The sequence below is a fragment of the Cupressus sempervirens genome, chromosome 7, assembly GCF_028749045.1.
Source record: "Cupressus sempervirens isolate cs-2001-9-10 chromosome 7, ASM2874904v1, whole genome shotgun sequence".
NCBI classification, from domain to species: Eukaryota; Viridiplantae; Streptophyta; class Pinopsida; order Cupressales; family Cupressaceae; genus Cupressus; species Cupressus sempervirens.
Window position 1 is genome coordinate 3,841,079 of NC_143124.1, and position 11,106 is coordinate 3,852,184.

General features: G+C 37.4%; 1 protein-coding gene across 1 annotated transcript; it reads left to right on the forward strand.

Annotated features, from left to right (window-relative positions):
• The first annotated feature begins 2,652 nt into the window (after positions 1–2,652).
• LOC149545122 (disease resistance protein RPP5-like) lies at positions 2,653–7,390 on the forward strand. The gene is made up of 5 exons (XM_089790522.1): positions 2,653–3,187; positions 3,317–4,397; positions 4,549–4,908; positions 5,015–5,926; positions 6,053–7,390. Exons 1-5 carry the CDS (start codon positions 2,685–2,687, stop codon positions 6,482–6,484), a joined length of 3,288 nt encoding a protein of 1,095 aa, XP_089646648.1. The 5' UTR covers positions 2,653–2,684; the 3' UTR covers positions 6,485–7,390.
• Positions 7,391–11,106: the final 3,716 nt, after the last annotated feature.

Here is an 11,106-nt window from a genome sequence, read left to right on the forward strand (position 1 = left end):
AAGAGTATGTATTTCTTCTTATCAACTGTTTGAACTGTTAGTAGATTGAATACTATTGTAGAGGAACTTGGTTGTTTTCACAGACACCAATACCAGTATCTATGATTTTGATAAATGACAAATCTGTAAATTTTGACAACTTCTCTATACAGCATACTATAATAGATATTGAGCTCTTCTACACTAGATGATTGAACTATTGTTTGTCTCAATTTCTTATTTTAAAATTGGAAGTAACCATATGGACTACAACAGTTCACCGAGGTACGAAATGATCAATTTTGGTGCCTTCTTCATACTTGTTTTTCCATTGGTTTGAGCCAGAAAGGGGAGAAATGTTGTGATGATGGCCGCTGTAACGAAGCACTTGGAGCAGAAAGTTTGGAGCAATAACAACAGGACCATAAACATTTTCAGACATATTCTTCTTCCTGTCAAAACTCAGTCCCCAATAGTTTTGTGCACCACCATACACGGAGTAAAATATTTTTTTTTATACAATGTTTGCGTTTAATACGTCTCCAAATGTCGGTGGTAAAAATAGACCTTTACAGGCAAAATCTCAAAGAAAGTGTCATGGATGGACATAACCAGCTTCTATATCTTACCTGGAAGATATAGTCAAAAGAATTTTGAAATGTACAGAAATTTTTGAGGGAAAACAACATGGCAGCTGCTTGGCTCCATTTGAAGGTATTCCTCTGTTTTCCATTAGCCTTTTAGGGGTCGAAAATGCTTCCAGCCAGAGGCTCGGCATGTGCCCTGCGACCATTTAAAATAGATATTTCTGTTCTTGTAACTGTTTCAGAACAAGGAGAATACAAGGACAAAAAGTCATCATGCTAAGTTTGTTTACTGTTGTGGGTTTGAATTTGGAGAAAAAGGTGAATAGCAATACAGTTTCGTCATAAATCCCTGTTCTTAATTCTAAACTGAGGCAGGATCACAGATAAGAGTTTGAAGACTCCGTTACTTGAAAACCCCAGTTATTCAAATTCCTAGCTTTCCTAGTGCTAAAATCGTTGTTCCCTTGATACGTCAAGAGAAGTCAATTAGCTACTGATCAAAGAAAGAGAAAGTTGATTAGCATTTATGGAGGAAAATATTTGAAGCTAATTTCGTAATACAACTAGGTAAATCTTCTCTTGATGGTTGCATATGGTCACACAATTTTCCATTAATGAAGAATATATGCAAGCGTTCAACAGTTACAATTTCAATCTACTGTCGTATGTAATCATTTAGAAGGCCCGCACTGCTTTCTACTGTTATATGGAATCATTGACTTGCTCCTTGTGTATTACCACATTTCTTAGTTTGAAAAATGTAGGCCACGGAGGGGAAGGCAGGAGGGTATCTGACCAGTCCTTAGTTTGGAGATACACACCTAGCTTTTGTTTTAGTTCCCTCGTCACAATACAAACACCGATTCTCCATCTTCTCAGTCTTGGAGACAGACCAGTACCCTGCATCTACATCACTGCAGAGAACATTAATGTCTGCAAACATAATGATATCTGAATGTCTTGTCAAAATGACACGACTTTGATAGTTTTTTAAATTACTAACACAAAGTTGTTTGAATGCTCTGAAAGAAAATTTAGTTTGAATTTTAAAGCTTGACCTTGTTTGTATTCTGAGCATTTTCCTCTGGCGGTGAAACAGAAGTGTTTGAATATGCTTTACCTAAATTATCTTGCAAAGCCGACACTGTTTTTCATTTTTATTTTAAAAAGGAGCGCCAAAAGCATCCGCAGAGTCAAAGATGCCTGTTATAGATTTGCAATTATCAACATCTCAGTTCAAGCTAGCTGACAATGATGAACGGCAGCAGCAAAAACAACAGATTGTGCAAGGAAGGCATCAGCAGCGGTGGGAGAATCATTTAAGTCAGCAAAATCGGCCCAAGCATCCAGAACAGCGTCAACAACATGTTGATGAGCAGAGTAAGTGTCCGCATCTAGACATTAATGTTTCAGCGTAATATCAACGAACTTTGGAAACAAAATCATGGAAATTTGCATGCATACATAATGTCTTATGCATGTAAACTAGGGATGAGGTATCAATATATTGAAATACAAGAGGGATTTCCGATTAAATTAGGAAGCAGTCGGAAAGGGAAGTTGCAGCATTGAGGAATTCGGTGCCTTAGACAGCAACAAAAGAACTGCTCGGTATTATAGTTAAAAGGACTTAAGATGCAGTCAAGATGACCAGAAAGCCCTACAAAAGAAAAACAATAAGGAAAAAATGATGACAGAAGTCATTGCATACAATTCTAAAATACACATTTCAAATAGAGGGTAAGACAAAAACCTTCAACTTACACTCCCTGTTCTGCTTCATGAAAACGATGTCTTCCTGCACTCTGTGTTTTTTCCTTCAGACAACTTAAAAAATATCCGATATTCAACTATTCTAAATCACTTTAATTCTCACAATAAACCAAATTCAATGCATCCATTTCTGGCAATAAATGACCACGGCTGCCACTCACATTGGTAATAATCATGCGTCCTCACCTTCATTGTCTGGTAAAGTCAAGTCAAAAATATCTTTGCCAGCAAGGCACGGCTGCAACATCTCTCTTTTTCTTCATTTTTCCTTGCTCATCTCAAAAAAGAAAATTATATCCCGTTTTAGAGGGTTTCGTACAGTTTGCAATTCAAAGACCCACATTCATGGCTTCCACCTCCTCTTCTGTTCAGGAAAGATCGATTGCATCTCCTAAATTATATGATGCATTCATCAGCCACCGAGGCCCTGACGTCAAAGACACCCTCGCCAAACAACTCTATGACCTTCTCAAGGCAAGAGAATGCAAGGCCTTTCTAGACTGCGAAGAGATTGAAGGGGGAGATTCTATCACTGCTGCCATTCAGAACGCCATATGCTCATCTCGTGTGCAGATAGCCATTTTTTCTAAAGGATACGCAGAATCCTCATGGTGTTTAGACGAGCTTGTTCTTATGTTACAGCAACCATCGGATGCCATCTTTATTCCCGTCTTCTACGGTGTGCAGCCTTGGGAGCTACGCCACATCGACAATGACAAGTCACAGTATGCTGCCGCATTTTCCGACCACAGAAGGAAAGGCAGGAACCTTGATAAGCTTGATGAATGGAAAAATGGCCTCGTTTCTGCTTCAAACATATCTGGTTATGAACTCACCCAGCATGAATAGTAAGATTAAATCCTCGTGCTCTGTATTTATTGCTATTTATCATGTTCTCTGATTTTCTCTAGTACGTGTCATTCAATTTTTTCTTAATAAAATAGCTGTCTTAAGAGAGTCTCCATTTTGGATTTCAGCCATGTGTGTAATGAAATTGTATCCCGTGTGGAGAAAGAAATGAAAAAATGGATCCCATTACATGTTGCCAAATATCCGGTTGGACTTGCTAAACTCGTCCGAGATCTTGAAAGGTTTTGTTCAAATAGAGCAACGGACAAGGCCAGAATAGTAGGGATCTTCGGTCTAGGAGGTGCTGGGAAAACCACTCTGGCAAAAGAATTCTTCAACAGGAGGCGCTCAAGTTACTGTGCGTCTTGTTTTCTCTCTGATGTGAGAGAATCGCATACCAGACATGATTTGCATTGTTTACAAAGCAAGCTCTTGGATAATCTCTTCAGTGATAAACACGTGCTTACCAACGTGAATGATGGAATAGCAATCCTGAGGCATCGACTGGGAAGGGCTCCGCATTTGCATTTCCTAATAGTCCTAGATGATATCGATCATGAAGAACAATTGGATGCCTTGTTGCCTGAAGGAATGTTAAGCGCTGGTAGCCTCGTAATCATTACAACCCGTGACCAGGGTATGTTAAGACTTACAGATGCCAGCAGCCGGTACAGGATGAAGGGAATGGAAGAAGCTAATGCTAAAGAGCTCTTCCGTAGCCATGCTTTCAGAGGCAGGACTCCACCCATTGCATATGACAAGTTGATTGACAGCTTCGTGAAATTCTGTGGAGGTTTACCCCTCTCGCTAAAAGTTTTGGGTGCACATCTATATGGAAGGAATGAGGATTATTGGGATTTAGAACTGGAAAAGGTTAAGTACATCCCTCCCAAAGATATAATGCAAAGACTTAAAATTAGCTTTGATGGTCTCGACAGTCAGGAGCAACAGATATTTATAGATATTGCATGTTTTTTCAATAAAATTTCAATTTCAATTTCGCATTCGAGAAGAAAGGTTATATCGATGTGGAACGCGGCCGGTTGGAGCGCTGAAAATGCAGTCCAAATCCTGCGGGAGAAGTCTCTAGTTGAGATTAATATCTCGGGCTGCTTTCAAATGCACGATCACCTCCGCGATCTGGGAAGACAAATAGCAAATGAGTCGGGTCCTCCTCGTCTGTGGCATCCGCAAAACCTAAGATCTCTGGTGCGCTTATACTTTCCCTTTCTGAGATTAAAGCTATAGGAAGTCTTCGTAAAAACATTTCAATTTGTGGGCTACGATTTTTCCATCTAACCACCCATTTGACACCGACTCTTATATAATTTTTATTTATTTTTTGTCTTCCATTATTTAGGAAGCAAAGGGACTTAAGAAAATCCTAGCACAAACAAAGGTTAGGTGTTTTCTTGACTACTTCAAGGACTCGCAAATCCTGGCACAGAGAAAGTTAAGGCGTTTCCCTTACTGTTTCCTCGACAAATTCGAGGACTCGCAAATTGAAGCCACGATTTCATGCTTTATAGGCAGTATGAATGACTCCGTTGAGCCTAAACTCCTGTGGCTTGAGATTCATAGGACAGAGGATTATCTTAAGCCGGTCAGACTAAAAAGCATACCTTCATGGATTCCTTTACGAAAATTGCTCTGTTTATCTGTTTTCCGTACAGAAGATTTGTGGAGTAGTTTTCAGAAACAGATACGGACCAACACACAGGTATTTTTGTTTTCCCTTGCGAGAAGTACATTTCGTCTAGTTTAGCGAAGATTGTTTATTACTCATGAGAATTGATTCAGTTTGTGAAATAAATTGTGAATGGTAGGCCAGTTTTGACTTGAGATTTTTGCATATTTCGGACTCCCCCTTGTTGCAAAAGCTTCCAGATTTGATAAGAATGTTGAGTCATTTGGAAGAATTATTTACATATGAGTCATTAGAGAACACAGATCCAACATCCTTGGTGCAGTCACTTCAAGGACTTAATAATCTTCAGCTTCTGGAATTGTGGGGAGAGGATGTGGGCCTCTTTAGTGGGCATTTGGATCTGAGCAAAGGTGGAGCACCAAGTAATTGTGCGGCTTCTACAAGCAGCCGGATGGATAACCTCAAAACCATAATTCTTGGTGATCTTCGTAATATATCAAAGTTGTCAATCAGTAGAGATGTGTGTCCCACACTCAGATCACTTAACGTTAGGGGCATGGATAAGCTAAAAGAAATGGACCTAAACGAGCTAGTGAGACTGAATACTCTTAAAGTGTCTTCATGCCCATTACTGAAAAGAATATCCGGGTTATCTTCTCTAACTGGACTTCAGTCTCTTCAAGTCTGGAATTGTTCAACATTGGAAACAGTATCAGGGATATCTTCTTTAACAGAGCTCCAGTCTCTTTATGTGGGAGAATGTGACAAATTGGAAACAGTATCAGGGTTATCTTCTCTAACACGGCTCCAGTCTCTTGAGGTGGGAGGATGTCCCAAATTGGAAACATTATCAGAGTTATCTCCTCTAACAGAAATTAAAGTGTTTGAAATAGAGGAGTGTGGAGAGTTGAAATCGTTGCCGTCCCTTGCACATCAACAACATCTAAAGCGAATCAATATTTCACGTTGTGAACAGCTGCACACTGTACATGGTTTTGAAGAGTTGCAAGGATTGAAAAGCCTGATAATTGAGGTGCCTGAAAGTCCAGATGGATATGAATGGGTACGGGATTGCATTTATGGAGTAAGGGTAATACTGCTACTACTCAATCCAAACAATTGATTTTTAGTGGAAATCAAATTTATTTACTCTCAAAAGAAAATTTTTCTTTATTTCTATGTTTCTAAGATATGTATCAATTATTTAATGTTTCAGAGGCTGCCGTCAGAGTTTACTGTTGTAGTAGGGAAGCCAGTGGATGATGCATCATTCCGATTGAATGTAAACTTATTTTCTGAGCTGAGCGGTATCCAGACAGTGGTTGAGATTACGGGAGGAAAGAGTATGCCGTACTTGAGAGGATCATCCAATGCAATCACTATATATGCTCTGCTTGTAGAATCCAGTCCTGAATCTTTTGCAAAAGATCTTCATCTTTCCACAGCAAGTGGATATTATGGCGGTTGGCATAACTTTCCATGTGGATGTGAATGGATGATTATTGTTATACAAACCCCACATGTTACTCAAGGTATGCTAAGTAGCGAGGTCACAGTAAGTAGAGGGATTATGGCCACGGTGAATGAAGGGGAAGAGGAGAAAGCTCTAGCTCCTTTGCAAATAATTTTTGACCGATTATACAGATGAAATATGCTAGCAAAGTCAGGGGCATCCGAAAAAAAATCAAGAGCATTGAAACATGAGATTAGCTTAGATTATTTGCTATTGAAAGGCTTTTGCATTTTCTGTTTTATGCAAGCCTTTGATTTCTGTAAGACAACTTTGATTTTGAACCAGGGGAATTTCAGAAGATGTCGGTCGGCTAAATCAGGATGTATGTTAATCCTCAATAATTTTGATTTAAAAATCTATGACTAGAGACTTTCAATTCCACATCAGTGTTTTTGGTGAGCTGTACTTAAGGTTGTGACATATTTTTCTGCTTGCTTTTCTTTAAAAATTTAGACCAACGTTACTAGACCAAACTATAAGAGTGTTGTCATGTGATTCTTGACCAACCATATACATAGAGCTTTTGCATGAGGAACAATCAATTCCAGTTCAAGGGTTGTTTTAGAAAATCAATCTCTGTAAAAACATGTGCTAATGTTGTTTTGAAACAGTCAGTGTGTCAACTCTGCAGATCCGTGAGAGAAATATTATTTGAAGCAAGTTGCATCTCCTTCGAATGCATAAATAATTCACTTGTGTGTTAAAAAGTTTTTTTTGTTTCTGTAACAATTTGGGTATAGTCATTCTCAAAGAAAGTTATTTCTCTTGCAGCAAGAGGATCCTTTTTACTAAAACTGGGCGTGTGCAAGCTGAAAAGAATTGTGCTAATTCAGTTGGAACATTTTGTTGCGATCAACGGTGTTGCAGTTGTTGGGATATGAAGTCCAACAGCCACGACTGTTCCTTCTCCTTCTTGACTCTTCGTATTCGTAGAGTTCTATATAATGGCTGTGTGCAGCCCATGTAATATGTCGATTAATTAATACAAGTAATTCTTTGGTGGAGTGTGGACGTAGGCAAGTTTTGCCAAACCACGATAAATCTGTGTTATTGTGTGCTTCGTCTTCTTTGATTCAATTTCTTTGCTTGTTATTATATTTACAGCAGTGCCTACTCTGTGTCTCATACCTGTGTTAGCAATTTATTTACATCAAAATGAGTTCTCCAATTATACCTTTGTGATCGCATTTTTTTTCTCCATTAAAACGCCATTTTGTCAAAAGAATTTAATCAATGGTCTAATAAAAATTATTTTTGAATACTATTGGTGCTTCATAGAAGAGATAATACAAGGAAGCGGAGATTTTGAAGTCTACAATGTACAAAACAAGGATTGCAGTTCAAGTCTTAGACCCCAACTCTCATGCAAACAACTTAAAAAAAGACATCGTTATAAAATATTATAGTTAATGCATTATTATTATTTATTATTTAGTAGATGTTTGGTGCAAGGGTACTTTGAGACATAGGGCCCTCACCAATAGCAATTTTGTTGTGCTATGCTCTAAGAGAGCTTTTGTAATTAGAATAAAGGTCTGAGGACCTAGTTGTGTGTTTTGGCAACATTGGCTAGGGGATAGGAAGTCATTAAACGGCCTTGGAATCAAGGAATTCCTTGTCATGAGGTCATAAGTGAACTTAGGATTTAAGGTAGTCCTTGTTATTGAAGTCCTAGCATAGGTCTCTAGCCTAGGGAAGGGTCTCTAGCATTGAAAAGCTAAGAGATAGGCAATTCGGCAAGAAAAGATGTCAAATAGATGTAAACATAAAAGTTGCAAAAAGTTGCTATGCACTAAAAGTTACAATTTTGGAAAATTGCTGATCCACTTTGCAAAAACCCTTCCAAACATGGTGGAGGCTGATGGAAGCCCTAATTGTGAGGGAAAAAAACCTAAGAATCAGTATATAAGCTTCTAAAACCCTAATGTTGCCAGAAATGTGTCAGTGTATGGACTGCATTCTGAAGTATTTATTTTTTAATGTAAAAAGACAAATCTGTGAGCAATGAAAACTTTTGAGTGCTAACTTGATTGTTGTATCACCTTGGCATTGTAAATAGGCTTGTTTAGGATAGTTTTGTTTCAGTAGTTTAGGTGTGTGAGTGTTTTCTTTTATTGTTTTGTAAATCTTTTTGTTTCTGCCAGTTCACTATCTTGAACCAAGCAGTTGGCATTGGAGAAGATGTAACTCACTATCCCACTGTAGAAATAGTATGACCTCTTGGAGATAGTGAGGTCACTCTATGTACTCCTTGCTTGCAAAAGGAAGGTCCCTCAAAAGCCATAGAGGCATTTTTAAGCTCTTGCCCTAGGGGAGCCAGAGCATGCCCGTTTGGAGAACATTGAAGTAACAGAGCTTGAAATTTGCAAGGTTGTGAAGAACATCAGCATATTAGATATGAAAAGTGAATGAGAGTGAGTGAAGGCTCCTTGGGAAGAAGGAAGGAGTGCTAGCAATATGTTAAAGCATCTAACCAATCCAAACAACAAACTTGCCTTGTAAAGGTCAAGAAACCCTTAAAACCCTGAGTTTTTACAGAGGTGTTGTACGACCTTTTTGAGGCTCAAAACTTTGAAAATCTGAGAGTGCTCGTGAAATAAATGGGGGTCTCTGAAGAAAGTTAAATTGCTTAATGGAAGAAATTTGAAGAAATCCCCAATTTCTAGGAACAAGAGGGCTAATTGGGGCTCTTTCTTGTAGCCCTATTTTAGGGGAAAAGTGTGGAATCGATAAGGAAGGTAAGTGCATGGAGTTGCTTTGTGCCATGGAAGAAATGTGTTGAGAGGTCTTTCACCATCTCCATAACCCTGCAAGTGGTGTGTAAGAATTGACCAAGAAAGACCTAGTTCAGTTAGAAACCTAGAGTGTTCTCCACCTAGTATGAGAAATTAGCAAGTGGCAAGAAGAGGATTTGTTCAAGATAGAAGACTGGGGCTTAGGATTGGGGGATCTCTACATAATAGGGATCCTATATGATGCAGGAGCATCCAAGGGTCAAGGCTGTTGATTTAGATGTGGGTTTTGGTCGAGATTTACTTCCGGGGGTCATAACTTTTTGACTCGGATGTGGGTTTTGGTTGAAATTTAACAAGTACTTGCATTAGAAGGAGTTATTTGGATTTCCCATGAGCTCAGCTCGTTAGGTGGCCATTTTGACATTTTTTTGGGAGTCTGAAAAATCATCTTGACCTCTGAAATTGGCTTTAGTGTTTTTTCCAATTTTTTTAGAATTTTGCTTTTGTAATAAATCCAAAATCATATTTTTGATTTCGTTGATTAGTTGGCAATGATTCTTGCCTTAGTTGGGGGCTTTTCCTAGGAAAAATCGTGATTCATAGGATGAGTTTTAAAATTTACCAAAAATAGAAATTTATGTTTTTCTCAAAAATCTGCCAAATATGGTAATTTTTTGAAATTGTATTAAGTAGTTGTTTGTTTTCATGGTAGAGGCAAAGTAGAGTTGCAAAATTTTATTGAAGAATAATGCTATTCTGAAACGTTTTCTTTGTGTCAAATTTTGAATTATTCTTTAATGACATTGGGGTTACATCACTATAGGTCCATTTGGTGAACTTGGAAGTCACCTTAGGTCTCAGTGGTAGACTAGGAGCATGAACTAGTGATTAGTTCATCCCCTCTCCCTATCAAGGTCTCATAAACGATGTTCTATAGAATAACCTAAGTAGTTATTCAATAATTAGATACACCTTTGATGGATTTCCTTGTGTATAATAAGCATAATGCAATATCATTCAATAATTTAACAATATTTCAGCTAAAAATATTACTAAATATCAAGATTATTAAATATTATTTGAAATTGTAAGAAATATTTTTAAAGACATTTTTAGTTGATAATAGATTAAGCCTTAACATATACCATAATATAATTTAAATTAATTACAATTGATACATTAACAATATAATCATAAGACTCTACCATAAAATATTTGACAATATAACTAGCTTTTCATTTATATTATTATTCTTATAATTAAGGTTGGAGTTGACACATTTGATATAAAATTGTTGTAGCATGATAAATTAAATAGAAAAAGAGAATATTAAACTAATATAACCCACCCAATTCAAAATAGATGCAACATGCAATATAAGGGATAAGGAAAACAAAACAAAACAAAACTACGTACATAATTATACATTTTCAAAGTCTTCTTGTTGCACTATTAAGTAGTGGTTCTACTCAAACAAATGGTTGATTGATTATTTGATATATCAAGCACTCAAAGTGACAACATAGCATTGTATTTGAAAGCTTGATGAAAATATCTCAAGGTGAAGCGAATTTAGAATTTTGTGGCTGGAAGATTAATAGTATTCTATGCTAAATGATCAATAGCTCATATTGTTGAAACTTCACAAGGATGACAAAATGATAAATATCTGCAAACGATCATTGGCTAAATTTCTTCAAATGATTGGTGGATGAGAAGTCCATGCTCAAAGGTAGATTGATAGTTTAGGTTTCCTTTAGAAAAATAGAGGGATGAGACAAAAATAAAATAAATTGAAGTCAAGAGATGGCAAAATACTTTACTAATGTGACATGCACCGCATCTACAAAGGGTCATGTGTACAAGTCATATCTTTGCAAATGACATAAGATGTGGAGAACTTGAAGGCATTTGATGTATCAACTTCTGAGAGTCATAATTTTTGACTCGGATATGGGTCTTGGCTGAAATTTTATAGGTTGTCATGTGAGGAGGAGTTATTTGGATTGTCAATGGAGCTTT

Bases quoted from the DNA above. Each gene is read 5' to 3' on its own strand.
- LOC149545122 (XM_089790522.1), top strand. From the start codon at position 2,685: ATGGCTTCCACCTCCTCTTCTGTTCAGGAAAGATCGATTGCATCTCCT. The intron at 3,188-3,316 runs GTAAGATTAAAT...TTTGGATTTCAG, and splicing joins GAACTCACCCAGCATGAATA to CCATGTGTGTAATGAAATTG. The intron at 4,909-5,014 runs GTATTTTTGTTT...TGTGAATGGTAG, and splicing joins AGATACGGACCAACACACAG to GCCAGTTTTGACTTGAGATT.